Raw genomic sequence first — 27,334 nt, 5'->3', positions numbered from 1 at the left:
TCATGTCTTGTAAAACATATTAAATCCTACATTTACTTTCCAAGTGATCACTTCCAGGAAGAAAATGAGTACAACATTTTGTAAAACTGCACATTAGTCTTTCAGTAAAAGTAGCTATACCACAGTGTAGAAATACTAAGTAAAAGTCCTGCATTCAAAATTTTACTTAAGTAAAAGTACAAAAGTAGTAGCATCAAAATATACTTGAAGTATGAAGAGTAAAAGTACTCATTACGCAGAATGGACCATTACAGAATAATGTAGATTATATTATTGGATTATAATTTATGATGCATCTATATGTGCATTACTTTAATGTATACTGCTGGGTACTTGTGAATTTCATCTTTTTACATAATAATCATTTACTTGTTGATAAAATATAACCTGCAAAGTAACTAAAGTTATCAAATAAATGTAGTGCAGTAAAAGTAAAAGCATAAATAGTATAAAATGGAAATAAAGTAAAATATGAAAATGAATAAATTGATAAATACAATGATTTAACTATTTTCCCCATCAGAATTAATTCCTTATCTTAACCTTAATTAATTATCTGAGGGGGGGGGGGGGGTGCTTGTACTTGACCTCAGTATTTGTAAATCATCTGTACAGTCCTGTTTTTACCCGCATCAAACTGTCTCCGTGTGAGCCGAGTCTCCGCTTCCCGGGGGCAGCCGAGGCAGCAAAACAAACGCACACGGATGCAGCGATGGGAGTGGCCAGACAATCGGATTGGATAACAGGATGTGAGTGAGCTGTTTTGGGGTGAGGCGGCGCGTTCTGGGGTGCACAACTGCCTGCGTGTTTGCGCAGTTTCACAGCGTTTCATCCATTCTGGATAAACCGAAACAGCGAGTCGAAAGCAGCGCGGCTCGACGGCAGCACGGTGTAGAAATCAGCGAGGACAGCAGCGCAGGCCGCTGCACGGCACCGCCTTCGCACTGTCGCCGTCTCATGTGTGGTTTACTCGTTGATGCGGGGAGAAAGTTGTGGACATGTTTTCCTGAAGTGCACGGTCTTTACGGATACAGGGTGCAACGTTGTGACTACAGTGTGAATGAGCCTCTCCAGCCGGCCCGCAGTCTGGATTATGTTTTCGTGGGACTGTAAAGTCGCCTGTTCGCCATATTGTGCGCCGTGAAACTCGAGGGAAAGTTGTCAAGAGTTATGACATTTGCTGCGCACAATCCCTTCATGGAGCTGCATGCAGTCGACTTTGATCGAAACCAAAGTGACTCCATGGAGCTGGCCATGGAGAGCTCTGTGCACCATTGAGAAGGTAGAAACACTGTGTTTAACTCCTGCTCACTAATCTGCCGTGTTGCCTAACAGCACCCTGCTCTTCAGGCGCTTCCTTATTGCTCATTTTTTAACATAACATCAGTGGCTATCGCTCGGGTGATTGCACGAGTCCCTTCGTTTCCTGTATTTCTTGTTATGCCAAATGGCAGCTACACTGCAAGCGCCTCCCTGTTGCTGCTGGCCGCCTCTAAACTTCTTCGTCTTAAAACGTCCTCTCTGCACGCACCTGGACGTAATTATCGAAATACAGGTTTTACTCTTCTGCGCTTTCCCCAACAGACACACTGTCTGGCTGAGCTCAGCTTTACTGACTGGGCTATTTGCTTGTGTAGGCCTCAGTTTCCTCTTTGCTGCAGACGGGTGAAAGACTAGTGAAAACTTTGTATGCTTGTCCTCTGAGAAAAAGAAAGTGACTAACCCCTCCTTTCTCTCTCAAGGTCCGGCACCATAAAGAGGATGAGAAGAATGGACAGCAAACCTCAGATTTGATTCTGGAAGGAGGCTTGCATGCTCCCCACCCTGCACTTTCCTTTGGGATTTATATTTCCTCCCAAATACCTCTGTATAAACAATTAAACAAAGAATTCCTCGGCCACAGGCAGTGAAAGCACACTACAGAGGCAATAAAGAGATCAAGATTGAGAGCTCTGACTCCAACGTTTTTGTACCTTTTTTATTTTTATAACATTACTATGAGTCTTCCTCCTCAAGTTAATACTGACAAGAGCGGCAAGCATCGGACTGCAGCCATGAAAGAGCCTGTGCAGCATTCAGGGGAGGTTTATTATGGTATGGGACCTCCAGCTTTAGAGTCGAGCCACAGTGACTCAGCTAGCAGCTCTGGTGTTTATAACCCAGAGAAAGGGCCCCAAAGTCTACCGCACTATCAACAGGCTGCTCCAGTAAAGTGGATTCACCAGGACTCCATACAGGCCCCCGGCTGGTCTCAGGAAGCTCCTGTGCCAGCCTGGGGGCAGAACTTTGGCCCCTATATGAGCGGAGTGAATGTCAGGGGTCAGATGGCGTTCCACAAGGGAGTCCATGAGGGTGTAGCTCTACCGATGGGGGGAGAAAATCCACTGCCAGGACCCGTTGAGGCTTACAGAGATGCCACCCAGGCTCAAGCTCAGGGGAGGGGGCTCGAGTGGGAGCAGCACGCCGCGGCCGCAATGCACCAGGCTCAGCTGCAAGCCTATCAGCACGCCCATAAAGGTGTGGAGCTCCAAGGTCAGCCCCATGGGCCTTCTCACACTTTGCAGGGGTCCATGCTGCAGCCCTTCCAGGCAACATTTAGGCCCAGCAAGCAGCAGTTTTCATCCGGTTATTACTCTGTTTTTCCAGGCAACAAGGGAGTGCCGAGCCTGGCGTACGGTGAGCAGTCTAAAACTCAACAACACCTGCTACACCAGATGCAGCAGCAGCAAATGCATCATCATCACCAGCAGCAGCAGCAGCAACAGCAGCAGCAGCAACAACAACAACAGCAGCAGCAACAACAGCAACAACAACAGCAACAGCAGTTGCAGCAACAGCATCACCTTCAGTTGCAACAGCAGCAACAAATGCAGAAACAGCAGCACCAAATCCAACAGCATCAAATGCAACAGCAACAACTGCAGCAAATGCAGCAGCAGTATCACCAGCGACAGCAACAAATGCAGCAAATGCAGCAGCAATTGCAACAAAAAAATGTGCCACAGCAAGAAACAGCACAACTACAGGTGCAGCCAAAACAGCAACCCACCCAAAACTTTGTGACTTATCAGCCTCCTGACATCGCGACTAAAAAGGAAGATGTCCAGGCAGCAGAGCTGCCGCAGGAACCAGCTAAAACCAGTGACGCATCGTCCGTGCCTGATCCATGCCCTGAAAAGGCCGCCACGAATCCCACAGAGCCCTCAGACGCACCGCCGGCTGCCCCTCGGCGCTCTCGTCGCCTTTCCAGAGACGGACAGTCCCCACTGGGTCCCCCTTCGACAAACATCTGGTCCCAAGCTTCCAAAGAGCCTCCAGCATCCCAGAACGGAGTCGCAGGCACTCAGGCTGTGAAAGGAGGGGAAAGCCAGGTGACCACAGGAGGGGTCATCCAGATCACCAGCAGGAGAAGGAGGGCGTCTAAGGAGATCAACTTGGAGACTCTGGCTCAGAAGGCGTCAGAAATGGAGTTCCTGCCTGCTAAGATGGCCAAGGTTAAATAATCCATCATTACACTGCCACTGTGCTTCATTTCCTCTTTATTTCTGGCAATTTTACAGCAAAGTATCCATTAAATACCTGCTTCAGGCCCAGTTTACGAAGAATGGTAAGGGCAGCTACTATGAGCACGTAAGAGCAAATGTTCTCATCTGGCAAAGTTGGCAAGCAGCTGTACAAAGAGGAAGAACCCTGTTTCTATGCAGAACTTCCCTATCGTTTACAAAACTCTTTTCTTAGTTTACTTGATTCCCACAGCTGTCGAGTCTCGGCTACAGCCGGCTGTTTTCCAAGTGTGCGCAGTCATACTATACAGTACACTGTCATGCAGCAGATACTGGTGCAACCTGAAAAACAGCTATTATTGAAGATTCCTCCTTTTTGAATTTGAAATATTATGTCGCTGAAACAAAGGTGATACCCTTAACCTTGTTGTTCAGGATATGTAATGTTTACATTCGATGTGGCACACCCACTGGAATCGGCTTCTTTATTTACCCTTTAGTAGCTTTGCTGAAGAGACACTGAGCACAAAAACTAGTTCAATTCAATTTTCGTCAGTTTTTCCTTAGCACTTAGCTCTACCCTCAGGGGGTTATCGGGCTTGTGGTAGGTTTTTTGTGCATGCTGGATATACAGTTGGAGCAGCTGCATGTCTGCACACCTCCACATTCCTCAGGCTCTTTCTCAGTCATTCAGCACAGCTTGGGCGGGGCTGAGCTGTCAACCTGCACAGCTACACTCCTATAATACTTCCCAACACACACCAAACAGGTTTAATATTGCTTTTGTATTTTAACAAGCAGCACTTTTCTGGGTGAGGAGATTGCCTTTGCCTGAAGTCTAAATCATAAAACTGATTTATATGTTTCACTGCTACAAGTAGAATCTAGGATTGCTGAACATTTTATCAGCTTGACCAGAAATACCAGGGAGATGTTTTCACTCCTCTGAATACTACAGAGATATGTGGTAATAAAACAACTGTTCATTTATTAAAAAGAAAAAGTCTAACCCTCCTGTTACATTTGACAGAGGTAGCGCTGCAGATTTTAAGGTGTTTTTACCTGTAAGACAAAAACTTTAAAACATAAATGAAGATTACATTCTATTAACATGTAAAGCCACTAATTAGTTATTGGCTCAAATATGTCATTTAGAGCTGGAAAAACTAGTCGATTAATCCATCGACAGAAAGCTAAAGAGCAAAAATAATCAATTTATTGTTTCATTTGCTTTAATCAATACAAAAATGCTTTTCTGTGTAAATCATTGTAAATTGAAAATCTTTGGGTAACAAGACAATTGAAGATGTGCTGTTATTCGTGTGATGGGCATTTTTCACTATTTTCTTCACTTTTTACAGACTAAACAATCTGATAATCAAAACAATTGTTAATACATTAATACATCATTACAATTTTGCAGCCCAAATGTCAATTATTATAACATACACACATAACATATTTTCATTCAGGAAGAAAATCGGTGTAGTTGATTTGAAAATACCTTTATGTGTAGATGACCATGTGTACTCACACCATCTTCCTCTCTTTATATCGATCCTTTTTCCACATCCCTGTTACTTCCCAAATCTCTCTGTTACTTTCTCTTTTCTATCATTTCTCGTCTTCTCGCCTTGTTTACTTTATGCCTCAGCAGGAGGATGGTCCTCCAGGCAGACAGGGCACCATGGTGCCCCTGGTTATCCCAGTATCTGTGCCAGTGCACAGGAGTCAAACGGATCCTCCGGGTGGCTTGGCTCAGGGACGACTCGGCCCGGGTGAGCGGCCTGCAGGACAGTCCGATCGCAAACCCTCAGTCATCGTGGCTCGTCGGCGATCTCTCAGGAAGAACGAGAGCTTTGGCCAGGTTAGTGTTGTAAGGAGATGACGTTTGCATTGCTTTGATTGTTGGTTTCTTGTTGATATCCTCAGCGTTGAAACAGCAGGTTTAGCGTGACACATGATCAGCCTTGTAAAATGCCAATAGTATTCATATAGTAGTATTCAGATCAGTCTCGGTCAAGTCAAAGTTGCAATACAACAATTCAAAAATACTCCATTCCAGATAAAAGTCCTGCATTTAAAGAAGTAAAAGCAAAAGTACTTATTATGCAGCAGAATGGCCCCATGAGTAATATAGTACATTATTGATTTATTGTTAATGATTCATGAATTGAAGAGCAAAATGTTAATGTTGTAGTTGTGCGAAAGGAAGCTTATTTTATTTTCTATACTTTTTAATAATCGATAACAACGCATCATATTTTATGTCATAGTTTCTTTTTAAAACCTTAATGGAATAGTTTTAAATGTTGGGAAATCTCAAGTAAAGTACAAGTATCCCTACATTTTACTTAAGTAATTGTACTTAGTTACATTTCACCACTGATTGCCTCCCTCTGAAACCCTGTGATTGTCAGTTTGCACATTCCACAGTGAAGCATATACAAAAGTCATGGTTGTAGATGTTTATTCAAACTCAGACCACATTATGTAACTACCTCAAGACCCCCTTGAAATGCAGGAACCTCAAAGTTCAAGTTCTCATGAGAGGCCTCACAGAAGCTTATTGAGATTTTATCCCGGAAAACATCCACTGGATCTGCAAATGTTTGCGGCGTGGATTAGATCATAATATGACCCACTAACTCCCTGAAATCCTGAACTACATGAATCAGAATCAGAAATACTTTATTGATCCCCGGGGGGGAAATTACATGAACAGCTGTTTCTGTTGTGTATGTTCACGATGAAACCTGACTCAGCAAGTACTTACTTAAAATCAGGAGATGAGACCAATGACAGCCCAGCAACAGGTGGGAAAAGGTCCATGTGCAAAGAAGAACACTTGTTAATCTTCTGTCTAGTAAAAGTCCTGGTTGCTTTGGGGACAGCCGTGTTTAGGGGTGATTACAAAGTGCATTTTAATACCACAGCAGACACTTGTTGTCAGAAATACACTAGAAGAGCAATTGGTGAATCAGTTCCTCATTGCTTTAATAATAACTTTAGTAGTTTTCCACACAACAATGGGGCACAATAAAATAACAGGTGAACAGGTGATTCATTACTCACTGATCTGCTGTCAAAAAAGCAGAAAATGACCCTTGAACGAGCAGACAGAACTCCATAACTTAAGGGCAAATGCATCGACAAGTACATAAAAAAACCAACTTTTCCATCAAAGAAAACAAACCATTAAAATGCACCTTAATCCTCCTTCTATCCAGGACGGAGAAAGCGACCCGGGGCTGGACGAAGATGGAAAATCCAAAATTAAGCGCAGACCTCGTCCCGAGCCTCTCATCATCCCTCCGCACAAACCCTCCACCTTCATCCCTCCATCCCTCTACTCCAGCATCACTTCCTACCAGAGCAACCTGCGCTCTCCGGTCCGCCTGCCGGACAACCCCCTCACCCTGCCCCCGTACACGCCTCCACCCATCCTGTCCCCCGTGCGCGAGGGCTCAGGACTCTACTTCTCCACCTTCCTGACCAACATCGCCAGCAACCAAATCCTGCCACCGCCGGCTACGCCCAAGTCTGCAACACGCAGTCTGTTGCGCTCCAGTAAGTGTCAGTTGTTGCTTCTACAGGTATGAGACAAATTCTACTAATGTTCTCAGATAATGTATACAATGGCATATTTCTTTTGTACTTTCAGCAAGTTCAGAAATCACACCTCCTGTTCTGCCCTTGATCACTGATGCGGCACCTGCTAGCCTTGAACCGTAAGTACAGTCTCCTCAACAGACATGAGGTTTTCAGTACCTGGCTGAAAAAGAACATCTTCTTTATCTGAAATGTACTGTTTTTGTCCCTTTTTTTTTCTTTCTTTTTTTTACTTGTCCAGGCGTATCAACATCGGGCAGCAGTACCAGGCAGAAATCCCAGAGCTGCAAGATCAACTTTCCTCCCAGTTTGACCAGCACAAGGCTGACTTGGTTTGGGTCCCTGTGGGTGACTCCCACCTCACACAGGGTGACCTAGAGAGGAGTTAGTATCTCACATTACCTGTCATCCACCCTCCGTTGTTATTCTTTTCCATGTGTGAGCCGTTCGTTTCCTTCAAATCGTCCTCACTTTCGCTTTCTTTTTTTGCAGTGGAGGATTTGATGAACATGGCTTGTGCCAGTGTGCTGAGAGGCGGAGGCACCAACCAGGAGCTGGTTTTACACTGTTTACATGAATGTGGAGGTGATTTCCTTGTGAGTATAGTGACTCATAATAACTCGCTGAACTTACTGCAATTCAGTCTGCAGGATTTGTAGCACCAAATTCCAAAAAATTGACACCAGCAGAATTGGTCAAAATCTGTCCTGTCTTTATTAACATGCATTTTTTAAATATTACTTTATTTTCACTGTAAATTCATTGTTACTGTTAGAATTGTTATATAGTGTTGTATAGTTGAAGCACTGAAGTGAGGAACAACAAGCTCACTGTGATTAATTGTGTTGGTTTTAAGGAAACGCTGGCACGTTTGATGCTTCAGGACCCAGTTTTCCCCAAAGGCCATCACCTGACAGGGTATCACTACTCAGGTGAGTGTTGACATCACAGGAAAATCAAAACTCCTGTCGTCTCTTCATCTTCCTCTCTGTAAGTGTTTCCTCATTCTGTCTTGTAAGCACACAATAAATTATACTGCGTCTGATTCACTGACAGGCTCCGACTGCTGGACTGCAGAAGAGAAGCGCTACTTCAACAAGGGGATCTCTGCTTACAGGAAGGACTTCTTTATGGTGCAGAAATTGGTATGCTGGTTAATTTTACCCTGCAGCATGAACGATTATGAATCGATCTTAATAAATATAAATAAAATACATTTAGATTTAGTTAAATGCTCCGTGTAGAATTTAAACACCAATAAATCATTAACACATTATTTTTGAGGCATTAGTATAATTGCTAACAAACAAGACCATCAAAATACAGATTTTCAGCCAGTTACTGGCCTGATTCTGCATTTTACGGTATGACGCCAGATTCAGGTGTAATGGAAAATGTCCATGACTGCTCTTCTTTTATCACAAACTTTATATATTTTAAAACAAGCAAAAAAAAACGAGACTAAACAAGCCACATCCTCTTTGTGACAGGATGTAACTGAATTTATGGGAAACATTAACGGCCACAATACCACTGTTAGAGACAGAGGCTGCCACTCATCTTAAGCTTGTTCTTATTGACATAGTGTAATAATATGTACATAAATTACAGCAGCATCACAGTGGAAAAGGTTGATTAATGATAGTAAAATTCAGCATGTGTAAGTATTTTTGGGATTGTTTTTTTTTTTAAAGGTGCGGACCAAGGCTGTGGCTCAGTGTGTAGAATTTTACTACACATACAAGAAGCAGGTGAAGATCGGTCGCAACGGGATTTTAACCTTTGGTCCTCCAGACTCACCAGGGGAGAAGCACACGGAGGCTGTGGTGGACGTTAAGGTAGAGTGGAGTTATAATGTACCATACTGATGTGTGGTAAAGCATTAAAATCACTCAGTTAAAAAATGTATACGCTAAACGGTGTTTTCATAGTCATTTTCTTTAGTCATGAGGAGGAGGGACACCTCATCTTACATTTATCTGGGTTCGTTCGTTACACAGAGCTCACATCAGTCGAAATTGACAGATGGAGATGACAAGATGGACATTTCTTACGTCCAAAGCCATGAGAGCAGCCAGCAGGCGAGGGTTGCTCAGTCACTACAGGCTCATGACTATGTAAGTGTTTCACTACATATTCTAGTATCTGCAGGGCAGTTCATGAGCTAATAGCACACCTCACACAGTCAAACACACCTCAGACCACATTTTCTATTAACACAATCAGGTTTGAAAAAACCTGTCAAGAAGGCCGACTGAGCCTTACGTCCCCTGATGTATGAAGTCAAACTAACATCTACTTGTGTTTGGTGCTTCAGGCAGGAACAATGGTGATGATCAAAGAGGCGAACACTGTGAAAAAGGAGGCTTACCACCCGGCAGCAGCTCACAGGCCTCGGGCCGAGCCTGCAGCAAAGAAGAGCAGAGCGCCAGCGAAGCCGCCGCCGGATCCTGACGCCATATTTCCATGCAAGAAATGTGGCAGGTACGGCCAGATCATCCCAGAGATTTACCTTGTTTTCTTTTTATGTCTGTGATTTGATGTCTTGATTTTGCAGCCGTCACTAAATGGTCCTTTCTCGCAGGTTGATGCTTGCTCACACAGTGTCGCAGTCTTGTCAGTTACAGTAGCTCATGTGGTTCACCTCATGTTGATCTTCATGTGGGTCAAAAATATTGAAACCCAAAGTTCTCAATAATGGATAAATAAAATAGGACATTATGAAATAAACGATCGTGAAGAAATACAGCTAAAATATAGAATATGGCCATAAAACTGTGAAATAATTTGACTTTGTGATGAAAAGTGCATTATGAAAAGAAAAATAGGGGGAAATGGTGTTATGACATTTCAAAACAGACTGAAATAACAACAAAAATAACCTGCAATAAAACTATTATTGTAAAAACAAGCAGGGTGAAATAACATGTCATAATACTGAGAATATTTTTTTTATTATATATTATTTATTGAGAATTCATTTGATTATTTCACAATTTGGAAAAGTGTTTAATGTTGAACATTCTGTATCTCTATGCAAAAATACTACCAAAACACACAGGAGGGGTTTCTTCTTCTTTGACCTTTGGTTTCTGCACCCGTATATACGTAATATCTCAGCTCTTTCAGTATCTCAGTTTGTTAACTGTTTGAAGCCTGATGCCGTGACTGGCTGCTATCTGCACTCCTTTTCTATTCTGATTGTGTTTTAATTAGAGCTTGATCGATAAATCGTCCAGGCCAATACATCGACTGGTATTAACTTCTTGCAGATATATCGGTATTGGTTTGTATTTCAGATGATAGGGACATTGTGCTACAGAAAAGCTAAAGATATGTTTGACATAATCTAGAAACAGTGTCACCATTACATTAGAGTTTATTTTTCAACTGCAGAATGTTTCACTTAGTACATATCTTTCCATCTGTATCGTCACTATTTAAAAAAAACAAAACAACTGATAAATCATTATATATATATATATATATATATATGATATATAACTTTCAATCACTATCAATACCTGTATTGTATATTGTAATTCAATATTGGTTTGGGCTATTGTGCTGCTTTAATATTTGTGCCTGCCAGATAAACATAAACAAAGTATAGTATCAAACCTTTTTATTCACAACATGTTCATGTGGACTTTGGCACTTATGCCTTAAAATTCAGTCCATGCAGTCGAGTTTAGTGCACTTTGTCACCTTCTTCGATCGGTTATATTAGTGTTGCATCGTTCCAAACAGCTGCTATTGTGTGTAACATTGCATAATCTCTTTCCTGTGCCATAGGGTGTTTTATAAAGTGAAGAGTCGAAGTGCCCACATGAAGAGTCATGCGGAGCAGGAGAAGAAGGCTGCAGCGCTGCGTCAGAAAGAGGAGGAGGAGCGGGCAGCAGCTGAAGCTCGGGCCAGGAAGGCGGCGGCGGCGGCGGCAGCGGCAGCGGCAGCAGCAGCAGCTCATCAGGGAGGAAATGGGAACGGGGTGACGGAGCAGGCGGAGGTCAGCAGCCATGAAGATTCATCTGAGGGAGAGGATGACGACGATGAAGACTGGCACTGAGAGACAAAAGACAGGAGAGAGATCGAGGAGAAGATGGATTGATGGGTAAACAGAGGATAGAGGTGGAGATCAGAGAGGGAGGGATGAAAAAGGATGTACTGCTCCACGGAGAGCAGGATAAAGTCTTCCTGTTAACCTTCACACTCCTTCCCTGGCTGACACTGGATCAGCCAGGCACTCACACTCCACATTTTCACACATTTGTATCTTTTAAATATTCAGAGGAAGTTTATTTTTTGTAAATGCACTTATACCGTATGCTTCTGCTTTTGCCAATATTGCCTTTTTATATCCTTTATTTAATTGAATATATGTCAAAATGTGTACTTTTTCATTGCTTGGACTATATGATATGTCTCAAGATAATCAGGATGCCTCTTCAGCAATAAAACTTCAAGATCAAAGCAATCTTACACTTTATAGTAGCGGCCCTTTTAAATACATATAGAGTAAGAGCTTGTATTTAAAATCTTTTTCTTAGGAAAATACTGTGCAGACGTTTGCAGATTTCCATCAGATTTTTAGGTTGGTTATACACTTATTTTTTACAATTAAGGGACCTGTTGAAATTAATATGTACAAAAAAGTATATATGAGATTGCCATATATTTATGATACTGCGTTTTGCAATGATTTTGGTAATATAAAAACTAATCATGTCGACTGCAATATGAATTGAAAAGTTTATTAAAATCTCTACTGAAAGGTGTCTATTTGTCAGTCACTAAAATGATCAGCATGTGATTGCGTGACATTGTCGATCCAGCAGGTGGAGGCAGTGGTTCAGTAGTCTGCAGGATGTTTCCCTCACACTCATGGTTGTGTGTAGTTAAATAGAAATGTTGTTGTTGTCTGTCTGGATTAAGATAAACCTATTTGAGGTTTGTCATTTTACTAGGCTAACTCTTAAAATCTTAAATCTTAATTGTGTCCTTACACCAACGTCTACATCTACTAAGCAAGAAAGATTTACCACTTTAACATATGAATCTAAAATACTGTAATCACAGGTCTGATTCAGTATGCTGCGCAGGCTCCACAGGCCCATCATTTTTAGATTAAGGGCCGGAAAAGCCAGCTTGTTTTCAGTCACGGGGATGTGGTGAAATTTGGCATTGATCAGTGGTGACATAACTCAGCCATTTTAAGAGCGTGCTCAGTAAAGGGAAGAGTAGCCTGTCGCCCTCAGGACATGAGATGCAAGGCATACTGCCCTGAGATCACAGAGGACAAAGTGGCCCTGTTTCTGTCTCCCACTCTTCACTGACAGCTCTCATTTACTTCCTCGCTCCTGCAGAAATGTGATGGCAAGGCAGAGACGACGCTGTTGGTACAAATTTTCAATATTATCCGGTTGTCTCTCCCTCACTGGCGGTGCTCTTAACGTTACTCTGGCAGAAAACTTGGCCACATTTATGGACTGTACGAAAAGTATTTGTATGTGGGAATTTGGGATGATTCTTATATTTCATTTTAAAAAAGCAACCCTAACCCTACTTTGACTGCAACACCCTTCAAACAGTGTTGGTAAAAACTAACCCTAACCCAAACCTAACCCTATTAACATGAACAAAAAGAGCCAAAGCATAAAGAATTTAAAATAGATTAACTTGAATTATATTACAAGGTTAACTTCATGTTTTGATGCAGAATAAATAATAACTGTTGGATAACATTTTTAGCTACTAATATCCACAAAGATCCAGTGAATTCTGCTTTTTCTGTGAACGGACATGTTGGTACTGATGGTTACTAGTTGATTTAAGACAGGATTGTTTTCCTCTGCATACAGCAGACTGTCCTCCCTCTTTTCTGACCCCCAATAATTTTAGTGCAGTCCCCAAATGTTTTTGGGGAAGACTGAGATTAATTTCAGGGGCTAACTTTCCTTGCAAACTTCTCAAACTTTAAGTTTCAACTATAAGAAATACAACCAGAGAGACACCAAGCGATTTAAATTCCATGGTGGTCTATTCCTCATCAAAATGTAAATATATGGTTGTCAGCCTTAAAGCATGGCTGCTCATTATTGACACGTTATCCACATTACGGCTCGTGTGTTTGCAGTGAGATGTAACTAACAGTGTTGTGCCTTCAATGTCCTCAGAGGGTCCTTTGTGCTGAAGCATTGGAGGTTTACAGTGAGTATCAAATATCTTCCCAGAGCAGCAGTGCTGCTAATAAGGCCCCATTAGAAACCCAGCTACATGGACACAGCAAAATAGGTTAGGGATAGAGGAGACGATGAAGACATTACGAGGCAGAGTGGTGTGGAGCGATTGGAGACAAGGGCAAAGCGCTGGATCAATGTCACTAAATGTCTGCAAGACAAATGTAAAGATCAATGTTTCCTCTTCTGCTGGGTCGAGGTTGAACCTGATGCAAAGCAGAAATGTACATTAAGATTATTTATGTTCAGTCACTCAGCTATAAAACTTTTTCATTTTCTGGGCGTGACCTGTGAGGCTGCAGGTCAATGTCATTCTTGCCGTAAGTACACAGAAAGTAACATGGACCACAGCATACGTCATGCGCATGGATACAACACATCGCCATCAACCAGCTGTTTCTTCATTTGTGGGGTTAAAAATCAGTGACTCACTCACAAAGTTAATATAATTAATATAATATAATATAATAATTTATTTAAAGATTGATTAAAGTCTATATGGATCACACGTCCCTCTATTTATTTACATGTGATTAAGATATTTGAGAGGTTAAATTCAAATATATTGAATTTTTAAATGTTACAGATACTTTTATGGTGCCTGATCCATCACTGAGCCGACAGACATTGAATAGACAGCGTTTGTGTCCACCTCAGTTAGTTCTGACTGTCTTCGAAAAGCCTGCCGGAGGCTGTTGGATCTGCCTGTCTGAAGTGTTCAGTCCATCAAAACAGAGACGCACACATCACCGGCATCGTTCAACAGAGGGACACTGTTCATAGGAAAACAATTAAACACAGACTGACGGTGGGTTAACATTGTCACACCACTAAACTCATTCCAGTGAACACATCACACTTCGACCTGAGGTCTGAGTGAAATTACATGAATACACTAATTAGCAACAGCAAATATGTTTCAAGATAAACGTAAAGCAGCATCATGCAGCAACATTATGAGGAAAAGTTGTTAATAAACATTTTGTAAGTCGCAAAATGTTGCTATTGAAAGTATCTGCAAAACGTATTTAATTCACTTAATTCTCCACAATATCTGCTTTTGCAAAACAATATCGGCTGGTACCAACTAAAGCAGGATTAAACTTATTTCATGGTTACGTTCAGGTGCTCAGCTCGTTGTACTTAGTGTTACTTGTAAACTGAACATGTGATTTTTGCCATTGAACATAATCCAGACAGCACTGATGGCACTGAAATGCGACACAAGTTAGTGGTATCTAAAGAACCAGACAGGGTTGCTTGTGGATGGTGGTCAGGAAAACTTCCTAATATGACACTCTTTGTAAAGGATTTATAAGTTGTAACTAATGGCTTCATTAATTGTTAGTAAATAATCTACTAATGCGTTCAAGATCAGTTATAAGCCACTAATAAGAACTAATTGTGGGTTGCCTTGAAATCCGATTGGCAGTGTTGGTGTTAATCCTTTCTATTTGGTATCAATGTTGGTAAACTATTAATAAATGCTTAATCATTTGTTAGTAAAGGGTTTTTGGTCCAGATTCTCAGCAGCTGTTTTCCAGAAGGTACACAATCATACAACATCATTCATCCAGCTTCCTCTGAAGGCGTTCTGCTGCGTGTAATCTCTCCAGCTTTGCTTACATCCAGTCGTCCTTGATGCCGCACCAAAAAACGCTTCATGTAATGACTATGGCGACCACATAACTGACAAACCACTCAGCTCAATTTGTAACGTGCGTTCGTTGGCCTTGAGGGATGTAATCTGCCGCGCTGACCTCTTGACCGGTGACACCTCTCCCTTCGATTGGTTATCTGTCCGTCATCCTCGTCCACGGCTCGCCAGCATTTTACAGTCAGTGGACATAAAACAGCGCTGTGCTCTGCTGTAGGTGAGCTGCTACTCCATCTTTACTCAGTAGCTCACATAATGGAATTAAACCTATCTGTCAGTATTTTAGCTGGAGTCAGCAGCATTACTCTCTCACTGTTATGCAAATGGTCCCCTCGACTACAGTCCATTCATCTCCGGTGCAGCGAGGCTGTGATGCCTCAGAAATTACGAGCTGCTGGTGACTGACACTGGCATGTTTTGAGAGATCTGTATCGCTGCTCATTTTAATGGAACATATAGATCTTGTCCTCAATTTACACCTTGAAGTGTTGCCTCTGCTTTTGAGTGAAGAGGCCCCTTGCCCTGCTGTCGGAGAGTGGTATCAATCTTCTCATCTAACTCGCGGCAAGAAAGAGAAAAAGCGTATTTCTCAAAATGTCAAACTATTCCTTTTGTGCTGTAATGTGATGTGAATTGACATTTAATTCATATGAAGTAACCACCAGGTGTGGAGGACAAGGGAATGAGGGTTTTTAAGCAGAAGGATTTAAATCACTGCAAGCTGTGCCCTCCTCCTCCCCAATAAAGTCACTTTTTGTTTACTACAGGAGACTCTTCCTTTGTTGTGACTCTGCGAAACATGCAGCTTGGGAGGCCACCTTGCTGAAATTTGAAATTATCCGAGGGTGAAAGAGATGGTGGCTGTAGCCCTGCCAAGTGCACTCACTCACTGTAAGTGCTCTCAATCCAGTCCTCATTTCCTGACTCCTGCCAATCTCCCCATGAGAGAACAAGAGCTTCTGGCCCATCCTCACTGAGTCACCGCTTTAACAAAGACAGTCTATACACAAGGACATTATTTATTGCTTACACTGCTATAAAACAGGTGCACTTCACTAGAAATGGGGAAAAGAACACAACAAAAACATTTTGTAATTGCATTGAGTAGTGACCTTTTGGTACATTTTAAAGGTAATTATTAGTGTTTGCTTGAGGCAGTTTAGTATATTAACATATATTGATATTAACCACATCAGGATGCCTCAGAAGGTGTCGTATAATCAGAGGGAAGCGTACTCTGTCTTATACATGTTATAAACTTTATGTCATGCGTATCAATGTGTTGTATCAGGGTTGAAATGTTACTTACCTGTTTGAGAAAGATAATGATCTGTACTTAAGAATGTACTGTAAGAATAATAATGTGTTTAGGCTGAAAGAAACAGTGTTTTGTATTGAACTGAAGGCGCCGTCATTATAAGTTCCAAAAATTAAAATGGACGTAGTTTACTGCGGCCATTTTTGGCGACCGTCATATGTTGTAAAACTCACCATGCTCCTATAACACTTCTGTTAAACCTAATAGTGACAGATACTTTGTTTTTAATTAATTTGGGTTTTTAATGTCTTAATGTCGGCGTGACTTTAGGGTTAACAATGATTGAATGGATTGAGATTTAAAAAGATTTGCAGAGATTCATGATGCCCAGAGGATGAAGCCTACAGACCTTTCCTCTAGCACCATTTTGAGCACACAGAACTAAGTTAAATCAGGAGAGACTTAATTTAAAGAATAACAACATTTATTGACGTAGTGCACAAATAGGACAGTTGAAGAAAATTGGGTCTTGGCGATTGGACTCCAGCGTGACGTCATATTTTGAGGAGGAAGTGATGCCTTCTCCCAAGGACCAAGCGGGCAGACTGGTTGTCATGAAAACTGGTTGTGAATGAGCGGAGGAGAGTTGCATCGATACGACACTGAAATGACAGCTGACGGCAGCAGAGAAAGGACCAGTTTTAAACTTTGACAGCAACAAGATGATTGGCTCACAGAGGTCGATTGTACCAATGTTAGCGTCCAACCTCACAGAGCTGCTAGCATGGCTGTAGACTCTTAATCTTGTTTATTCTGTAGGTTTAATGCCTTATGTTAAGCACTTTGAATTGTGTATGAAATGTGCTATAAAAATAAACTTGTCTTGCCTTGCTTACACGCTCTTTCCCCATTTGAGGAGCATCGTCGAGCCATGGACTGCCATGCTTTCAGAAAAGCACTCATTTATCTTGTTTAAGCTTAATAGGCCTCATTATATAACTTCTGCATGTGTTTGATACTAATTTCATATTTAGAGGATTTCATTCAGCCTTAAAAGGTAGTTAATCTTGACAAATATAACAGTCTGCGAATAAACAAGTGTTGGTTTAGCAGAGTTTAGGTGGATTTACCCTCCTCTGTCTCTGTCTTGTACTTGTAAATCAGGTTGTAATGCATGATGAATAAAAACGTTCATGGTGTTTACAGTTATATCCATCTTACCTCATTTTAAAGAGAGCTGTTGAGTGGAAAAACAAACACCCCACTGAACTCACAGTTCATATACATAAACCACATCAGCATGTTTCTTTCTGCATGAAGATGTTTCCCTCAAACCCCTGAGCCAACAGTTTTTCACTTGGCCAATGTCCTGCTCCATCTTGCTGTGATCCATCACCGGATCTGACGGATCCTTAATCAGTCATCCATCATAAAGTCATCAACGTGCAGCCTTCTCCTCTCATAGGAGAGGTGATATAGCAGCCAGGAGGCTCTGATTTATCTCCGTGATTCACTGTTTTCTCTGTTTGCCCTGCGTTTGCCTCACCTGCACCTGTCCTCCCCCACCTCCACCACCACCACCGTGATTAAGCAGCCCTCGTGCTTCCAGACGTGATGGAGTGTCAGCATACATCAACCCGAGCGTAAACGGCAGGATGGGTTCTGATTTGTTGAAATCAGGAATTCTTCAGCGTTATGGTCTTGGGATCGATCCGGGCATGCAGCCAGAGCTCCATTAGTGAACAAGCTGTGCTGAGAGCTGCGTGACGAGGGCCCAGTGCTGTTTCTCAGAGGGGCTTTCCTCATTTTGACATCTTCACCATTATTCATTAAAATATAAGCAAGGTTTTTAGCATTAAATCATACATGAATTGGATCATATATATGGGCCTTTTCACGTGTTTTATTAAAGAGGACCCTTACTCGTTCAACAGCATGTACTGTATTTTATCACACACTATACAGTTTTATATCTGTGGGGTGTTTTACTATAATGTTGTGAAAAAAGAAAAAATCTAAAATAAGATATGAAGAGCTTGACAAAGTGCTACATGATAGGATAAAAATAACAATTGACAGTAAAGTTAAACACCTTCATTTACAATAGAATCATCAATACCTTTAAACTGTCAAGACAGGTAAACAGAGTATTTTGGACATTAAGTTTTTATACAGAAAATGGCTTTTTTGGATTATTTAAAATATCCTTTTATCTTCAGTCTCATCCAAGCAAAGTTTGCTTTTATAATCTTCAGCATACCAATTTAGAGTTAATGGACTAAAACTTCATTATAGTCCTTCAATCCAACCAATGGGTCCCAGAACAACCTGCAGATTGGCTGGTGGCTCTTGTCTGAATCTGTGCAGCTTCGAGTCCTGTTCAGTCAGTCAGTTTTCATTTTCCTACATGAAGACATCCCTCGTGTTTCTCTGAAGGTTTCATGTTTCCGACTACATCCTTGTTGTGGCTTCAGGTGCCACAATTCATAAAACACGTTACGCTTCTTTCACAGGATCCTGGCTCAGAGCTGCAGACCGGAGTTTTCTCACCTTACTTTAGGAAAATAAACGTCAGTATGTCAAGGACAACACCAATTTATTAAGAATTCAACGAGTTTACAACTTAGCAGCACAACGTTAGGTCTTAGTACAGTTTATGTCTTGACTGTACTGGACCAAAAACAATAAAACTCATCATAACTCATCATAAATTACAGTTTTCCCCATTAATAGCAGACGGTATTTTGACAGCAGTGATTTACATATAAACCAACATTCTCCTCATAGCCCTGGTTCATTTCTTTGTTTTGATACATTTGTATGCAGACATGAAGAAGACACCACATAAATCTTCTTTTAGTGACACATTATTGTACATTCGATCAATAGGACCATTTTCTCTGGTGCCTGGGAACAATCTAAATCAGACTTATTGTCTCCTAATGACCGTGCAGAAAGCTGTTATTTCAGTCTCTGCTTGGTGGCCACATTTTGCACCCCGCGTGTTATTAGACGAGACAATCGCTCTGTCCAAGAGTGCTTTCTCTGTTTACATATTCAGGTAAATACACTGTCGCTGTCCATTACACAGAGAGACTCTTGTTCAGCTCTCTGGGCTCTTATTCAAGTTGAACTGACAACTCCAATAACGTCCATATCTGCGCTCCAACATAAACAAAGGTGCTCATTCTCTGCAGCCATGAACAGTACTTGTTTGTAACGATGTATGGATTTCTGTCAACACGTTTATGTAATACACTATTAATGTCATGAGGATGAAGGGGAGACTGTTCTGCACAACCTTGCAGATTAGATGCATTAGATGCACGATAAGCAGTGTGTTGGTACGAGCAAAGAACACTAAAATACTTTCCTGCAGTGAATGTATGAGCTTACTTTACTTCTCCAGCAAATATATAAGATTATGAAAGAAACAGGGTCATCTATGTTTGAAATAAATTACACTAGAAACTAAGATAAATTGATTATATTAATCAAGAAAATGTAAATCAATAGTCTGCTGACAACAGTCTGTATCTTAAGAAAACACAGGATCCCAGTAATTAACTGATTAATCACTTTTGGCAAGATCCCCAAAAATAATTTTATGGATCACCAGAGCAGAACAGCAGCCCAGGGTGGTTATGCTTTATTTCAACGGACATTTCTGGTTTCAGTTATCTTACATTTAAGAATAAAATCTACTCAAATGAAAGCAGGAACTAGGTTTATTTTGAAAGCGCACAAATTTGAGCAGAATGACAGCAAGAAGAAAAATGGCACACAATAACTAGATGAGATTTGTAGTGGCATTAATCATACAGGAAGAAATACAATTCACAAATCAATTATCCACAAGGTCATCTCAGGCTAATCAAAGCAATCACTGGGGCACAATAAGGCTGAGCAATGCGGCGGCCAATTACTCGCTGAGCAATGTCCTCAGAGCTTTGTTAAGTGCTTTTGATCTCGCAAGCACACCAAAGTCGATCTCCATTTTAATGTCGAATGGACGATGCAGAGCTACGCTGCTTGCAACTGATACTGACACACTGAAACCTGATGCGGGCAAAGAGATCGTGTGTCATATCGAGAAGAAGAAGAAGAAGAAGAAGCAGAAGCAGAAGAAGCAGACAGCAAACTGGTCCGAGAGAGAGAGAGAGATGACCCTGTGTGGCCAACCTGCCCCCAAACTTTAACATGAAAGAAACTTCTTTTGGTGGCGATGGAGACGGCATTTCTCCATTCACCATCATTACTGTGGAGGTGTCACAGATGTACCTGATAGTTTGTCACCATTAAAGTTGTCAGGTTCATTCATTTTCACATTGTTACTGTGTGATTTGTAGATTTTGTTTATAGTATCACATTTATAGATAGATAGATAGATAGATAGATAGATAGATAGATAGATAGATAGATAGATATTGACACTGCCCTCATTTAAAAGCACTGCATTTTTAAAGCACTTCCGCGAGGATTGAGGACAGTGGTCATAATAGCAGCATCATTCATATTAACTTTACGAGATGGATGTTACGGCCCTTGTTACAACTGCCAGAAACTCTCCACACATTCGTCAGAGATGCTGATCTCAATACATCAAATAGCCACTTTAGACAGAGATGAAATCATGTTGCATGAAACTAACTAAACTACAGCTAAAATACAATTCAATAATGCTGCAAATTCTCATTGATTTTTAATTACAGTTGTTTATTGATGCTCTGAAAGGCTGAGAGGACACAATTACGCAGCACGTGCAGGCACAGGCATCTGAGCAGACGACTGTAAAATCTGCAGTCGAGGTAAAAAAAACCACACACACACCGCAGTAACTTTCAGACTCAGCCCTGATGGGTTTTGTTGATGCATGGATGCATTTTATCATTATAGGTTCAAAGTAATAAAATCATACCCCTATCTGCTGACTGCATGCACTTGTATATCCATGTACTTTTTCGCTCACGATATGAGTACTGCAGTGGCTGAAGGTTTTCAGGGTTTAACTGGAGGAGTTTTATTTATACAAAACATATTTCATCTGTATGGTCTCTAGAAATTTGCACAGTTTTGCTGTTGTAATTTAGGTGTGGAGGGATGAAGTCTGTGTGGTCATATTTAAAGTTTTTAATGTAAACAAAACAAAAAAAAGGCTTTAAATCTGCAGTCATTGATTTGTATGGCCACCTAGGGCAATGGAACAAACTGTAAACACATGGACATATTACCTTATGAAGTTAAACATGTCACCTGGTGAATGTAAGTCCAATGTTCACTTATCTTTTAGCTCTGTTTCGGTCTCCATCACCTCCTGAGGGAAACATCTGGTTCTTTAGCTGCTAAATGCACCATTATGTTCAGCAGCTAGTCGTTTTCTTGTTACTGTGCAGCAAGTTTTTTTGGATCATTTTTCAAGCAAAAATGCTAAAAATGTGATGGTTACAGGTTCTAAAATGTGGCAATTTGGTGCTTTTCGTGGTCTTAAGTTATAGTGCATTTGGACTGTTGTTTGGACAAGACAAGACAAGGTCACAATTGTTTCAAAGGTCAACCTGTACTGGAAGTATACTTAGCTACATGCATAGTGAGGTGAGAAGAATTTGAGAATCCACGTCAGAGTCAGAGTCAGAGTCAGAGTGGTGCTTTGTAGAACATGTAGTGTTTTCGTCCTCGTATCCTTCACTGGCTCATCCCTCTTCTCTTCAGCCCCCCCTCTCTCCTCCTAGCTTCTTCTGATTCATTAGCAGGACTCGGAGCCCTCTTGCCCTCTTTTACTGCCTCCATTAAATCCTTGCTCTCTCCATCGCAACTCTCCATGGATAGCGAGTGCGTCAGTTCATCATCCGAGCTAAGAGCCGCAGCCATGTACTCTACATTTTTCACCCTACCCACTTTATCTTTACTTAGGGCTGTCCCAGCTCAGCTCAGCTCTTTGTCACTCTGAAACACATTAATGAAATGTAAATTCAATTCATATAATGCTTGTGAGCCTGTGATTAACAGTAGGAGAGATACAGCGTGTCTGAAACTATTATAACAAGTATATCTTTCCTTGTAATTGCTGTAGAGAAAAACTGAAAGAAATATTAATTAATATATCTATAAATGTACACTGTTTGACTAAAGTAAACAACGAAGTGGGGCTAGAGATAATGTGCATTATCCAGTTAATTTCAGCTGTTGGGAGGGACTAATGGTGGGAAATCCTTGTGCACAGAGACGAATCAAAGCTTAAAAGTAAATGCTGCCGGTGGGTCAATACAAACTCATGCTGTGCAGCCAAACATTGTTCAAACACATAGAACTTTATTCTAAATTCTAGTGAAGATCCCAAAGTTTCCAAAGATACCAAAACATGTCAGACTGAATTTTGAGAAAATGTGTCTAGAATATTTCCATGTAATGCAATGGTGCATCCATAAAAAACATGGAGTCTTGGTCCTAAATATTTCACTCTGTTGGAACAAGCCAATACAGAATATTTGTATGATACGGTCAGACAGTGTGGAATGAAACAACTACAAGGGAATGTTGAGTTTTTAAATATCACTAATTACTACCTACCACAGTTTTAAATGACAAGTGCTTTTGTAAATTTCAGCACTGCAGTGTCTCCTTACTGCTTGTATACTGGGATGTTTTAAGCTCTGCCACAACCTTGCTGTGTTTAGGCTGTAACCTCACGTAACCTGTCCAAACAAACAGGAATCGAATCCTTCTGCAAAGGCGAATACCCAGAGGAGTCGATGCTGCTGTGAGAGGTGAGCTGTCATGTAGAGAGCAGAGGACTGAGGTCAGGCCGTGTAGAGGCCTGAACCCTCCTCTGAGAGGGATACCAGGCTACACATGGGACACTGGATTATCTGCTTTTCTCTGCTTTCATAATTGCTGAGGGTTTCCTGGGCATGACTGTAATGGTGGACAATAGGCATGGCCAAAGAGGGTAATTGAAAAGCCTCTGTCTTCTCTTGTTCTTAATGGGATAAGTCACACTGCAGTGTCCAAGGTGAGGTGAAAGTGAGTTCGACTCCAGCTGATTCTTTTTTTTGTAGGACCGGGACAATCCTGATATTTTTCATTTTTAAATCCAGATTAGTCGTGAGACAGCGATGTAATGTTATACTCTGTCTTGCACATTAGTATACTCTCTATTTTTTAATCCAATATGCTTTTACTTTATCTTTGTCTGCCTGTTACACTTAGCATTAAGATAAATGGGTCAATATGATTTTCATCCTGGCGAGAGCTGGTCCCCTCACCAGAGACAAATAAGTTGAATTTAAAGGTTAATGGAGAATGATTTAAACCATTTTCAGGAGGGGGTTTCCTGATGGTGTGGTTAAGACGAATACCAAATGGTGAACAACGTTGCAAAAATGAATTTACATACATGGACTCACCAAACACTGTCGACCATTTTATGCTGCAAATAGTTTTATGTGAGCCGTAATCTTTTCACACTTAAAAAAATATCAACATTTATTTAGGAAATCTCACCAGGAAATTCTCATTCTTGACCTTGAAAATGGTTTGACAAATCAAACCCAACTCAAGGTCCACTTACTAACTTTTTCTGGTGCTTTCAACAATATCAAGTGGTCTTCATCATCAGATGACGTTTGCTGAGATAGTGCTAACTTTCAAGAGTGAACCTTCATGTTTAATTTTTGAACACAAACGCGAAGTCCTATAAATGCTATGGATTAAATGATTACAACTATTAAACTTGCACGTCAACAGGTTAATCTCCATGACAGCTGATACAGTTGAAAGCTTTAGGCAAAGCGAGTTAGAGGGCCTTGAGAAGGGATTGTTTTGTCAAATTAAATATGTAAAATTTAGATTGTTTCATTAAATTTGCTCATTTGAATCATTTAATTGTTCCATTAATTTGCTAATTGTCTGATCTAACCACAAATGACCAGGCTCCTCAGGGTCTCAGTGACATGGTGAACCCTGTCAGGACTTCTGGCTCAGTGACAATCAGGCATTGTAAGATGCCTTTTTGTTAAACCTTTGAGGGGATCAATATGTGGAATTTCTCAGGGAATACATGTCACAAGCATCAATATCATCTTAGCGATGTGTATTAAGAACCATCTAGAGAGTGGCATTGCAGACTTCCTTAGGCTATGAATGCTGTGGTATTCACATGGCATTGGTCCATGTACAATAAATAAATAAATGTTGTATGTTTAGAACCAATTGATAAGCCACGTCAACTTCCATTGCTTTGTGATGGAAGATAAAGTTTTTCTGAATCTGAAATGAAGAGGAGGCAGGTTAAAGGACAGTAATACATGGCTTGTGCACCATGCAAATAAATAAAAGACTTGCCTGACTGAATTACAGCAGATGTATGTGTTGTCCAGACTCAACCTCTGTCAGAGTAATGACTGATTATACACATGCACAATAACAATGTCCATCCAGCCTCCCTGTAATAAACCTGCATGAAGGAAAAGAAGAAAGCAGGATCCAAATATAAACAAAGTGGTGTCTTTGTTTCTGACCCTGAGCTGAAACCACACAGCTGCTGGTAATGGCTGAGTGAAAGTGATCTGGCTGTGCTCTGTGGTGAGCAGTGCCATGTAATGACTGATCAAAACATTACAAATTAGCTGAAATACAGAAGCTAATGGAAATATTAAACTCTGTTCCAGCCGGGATCTGTACACACAAACAAAAACACCTCCACTCGTCTTTTCTTTTTCTCCAGGCAACACAGAATCATTAATGTTTTACAAATTTAGAGACATTAGTGTGTTTCCTTTTTAGATTTGGGTCATTATCTTGCCAAATGTTGAAGGACAAGCTGCTATTTCACACTATACCACCACCACGTTTCTCTCAGATAACAATACATTTAATTGGTCATCGACTTGTTGTTGAAGTTGAAGTCAAGCTAATTGGATTGCACCAGCCATCTGTAAATCCATTAAGTTAGTTAATAACTAGTTTCAAATGAGTAATTTACTAAATTGGGTTGCACCATTAAAACTTAAGAAATGATGGGAAATCAAGCAGAAGATCAACTTTGTAAACAAATTCTTTGTAAAATTGGGTATTACTTTGTTTTATTTATATGTGCATACATGAAATATATGTTTCAGAGTTAGTAGTATTCATACAGTATAGAATGAGTGGGAGTCATTTGATTATACTAACCTAACAAACGCTAATGTATCTAGCCGCATTAGCATAATGTATTATCTTTGTGAAATTTCATTTAAAATCTTAGTTTACATCAATGTTAAACACCATTTTGATAATAGTGTCATGTCAGATATGTCAACCATATTTAATATTACAGCTTCTTTATCCTTCAGTCTAAACGGGTCATATAGGCAAGCTAACATTAGTTTTATTATTTAGCTCCGTTAGCTTTACAATAATTATACCTGGCAGTTTGTACGAGTAAATAGTGACATCTAATCTCTACGTAAGAAGTGGTTTGTGGTGCAACCCTTTTTATTTACTAAATCTATTTTTACTTTACACTCAATCCAGGCTAAGTTTGAATTTATGAAAAGCTGGTGAACTGGCTCCAGCAGAACTGCACATAACATAAAACTCCCCTTTGCCTTTTGCACATTCGTCACTGCAATGACCTTTTCCTTTTGTGTGAGGTGGAGGGACAAATGCCTCTATGGACCCTGAGGCAAATACAAGTTCATACTCTCACCTGAAAATAAATGTCAGACTTTTCAAAGAAAGATTTATGTTTTCCCTTCAAAAACTGGACATATATCAAAACTGCACATATGGATCAGTGTGAAAGCCTGCCATGTTTTGGCTTTCTCCATCATTCTCTGCAGTGACTTTTGTTTAACATTAATGTCCACCAGACCCAGCAGAAGTATCCCCTCCTGACAACACTGCAAGCTGAGAAACATCACTGTCTCTATTCTGCGCTCAAACAACTCACTTCAAATCAACATCAAAGTGCTGGCCAGCGATTACAAATATAAATCTCGAAGAGAAAAAAAATAGCTTAAATATATTATATTGATTTGTTTTTACTTCCCACTCATGGAACTGACCAGTGTTTCTGACAGAAATTCGACTGTTCGTGACACCTTTTTTCCTGGTGGTTTAATGCTCCACCGCATTCAATCAGCTTGGATTAAGGCTTTGTTTGACCCAACAGAAGCATCGTGGTAAGCAACTTCACCTCAGCTGTAATGTAATGAAGGTTGTTGTTTCATTTAAAGAAGAAAAAAAAGCCTAAAGGGGAAGTTTGAAACACAATCTCCTAATCATTTCTGCAATAGGGAAATTTATGCTGACACACTCACTGTGACCTTTACAGGTGATTGTAAACTCAAATGTATTTAGGAATGTGCACAATGCAAGCGATATAACTGAAGGTCTTAAAGCTATATTTTGAGGCCCTGCACAAGACAAGGGCCTCAAAATATGGTGAAAATGAAGGACCCTTCATTTGAAACAGTTGTTATAAGTTGTTCTGTAGTGCAAACCCAACTGTAATAACTACAATTACCCTCATAAAATACAAAACTTTTTGTAAGTCAGATGAGAGGCACCAGCTGCTGTGGGAAATTATGGGAAATATAAGATACACTTCCTGACATAAGTTCAATAAGTGATTGCCTTTTTGCTGGCGGCAAAGTCACAGAATATTGACATCCACTTCCCTTGACAGGACCTAGTGCCCAAAGCCACGAGGCAGGGAGTAATGGTGAGGAACACAAAACTATCATTATGCGTTGCCGACGGTGATGGATTGTCATCTGCGACTCCTGCGATGAATTCCTCAACAAAAAGACTGATTGCTGTTCACTCAAAAATCGAATATAGATTACAGATTTGCCATAAGAGTCTTTAAACTCAATTTCAGCGGAGCAGATATCAATTGATGTTGTTTTCCATCAATACTGCCTGTCTTGTATTACCTCACATGCTGTGCACCAGCACTTTACACAGCTTTCGACATTATTAAATTAGTGTTTTGCTCTTATAGGGGTGTTTAGGTAAACTCATCATAACAGCACCAGTCCAAGTGTCCTAGCAGCAGTAATGATCATTACATGCATCCATTATC

At 40.7% G+C, this 27,334-nt stretch overlaps 1 protein-coding gene across 3 annotated transcripts; it reads left to right on the top strand.

Annotated features, from left to right (window-relative positions):
- The first annotated feature begins 876 nt into the window (after positions 1-876).
- On the top strand, positions 877-11,880 carry mideasa (mitotic deacetylase associated SANT domain protein a). 3 transcript variants are annotated; one of them, XM_070926037.1, is made up of 13 exons: positions 877-1,282; positions 1,743-3,494; positions 5,161-5,370; positions 6,734-7,073; positions 7,168-7,234; positions 7,357-7,499; positions 7,608-7,711; positions 7,972-8,047; positions 8,172-8,260; positions 8,810-8,953; positions 9,116-9,232; positions 9,433-9,599; positions 10,911-11,880. In XM_070926037.1, the coding sequence occupies exons 2-13, from the start codon at positions 1,998-2,000 to the stop codon at positions 11,179-11,181; spliced, it is 3,225 nt and encodes a 1,074-aa protein (XP_070782138.1). In that variant the 5' UTR covers positions 877-1,282; positions 1,743-1,997; the 3' UTR covers positions 11,182-11,880. The 3 variants fall into 3 exon arrangements, with proteins under 3 accessions (XP_070782138.1, XP_070782139.1, XP_070782137.1); XM_070926038.1 differs by having other exon boundaries at positions 5,158-5,370; positions 7,357-7,484; XM_070926036.1 differs by having other exon boundaries at positions 5,158-5,370.
- Positions 11,881-27,334: the final 15,454 nt, after the last annotated feature.

Source organism: Enoplosus armatus, chromosome 19 (assembly GCF_043641665.1).
Source record: "Enoplosus armatus isolate fEnoArm2 chromosome 19, fEnoArm2.hap1, whole genome shotgun sequence".
NCBI lineage: Eukaryota > Metazoa > Chordata > Actinopteri > Centrarchiformes > Enoplosidae > Enoplosus > Enoplosus armatus.
Note: the sequence above shows the minus strand (reverse complement) of the source record. Positions and strands in the feature narration are given on the sequence as shown.

Bases quoted from the DNA above. Each gene is read 5' to 3' on its own strand.
- mideasa (XM_070926036.1), top strand. From the start codon at position 1,998: ATGAGTCTTCCTCCTCAAGTTAATACTGACAAGAGCGGCAAGCATCGG. The intron at 7,500-7,607 runs GTTAGTATCTCA...CTTTTTTTGCAG, and splicing joins ACAGGGTGACCTAGAGAGGA to TGGAGGATTTGATGAACATG. The intron at 8,954-9,115 runs GTAGAGTGGAGT...TTCGTTACACAG, and splicing joins AGGCTGTGGTGGACGTTAAG to AGCTCACATCAGTCGAAATT.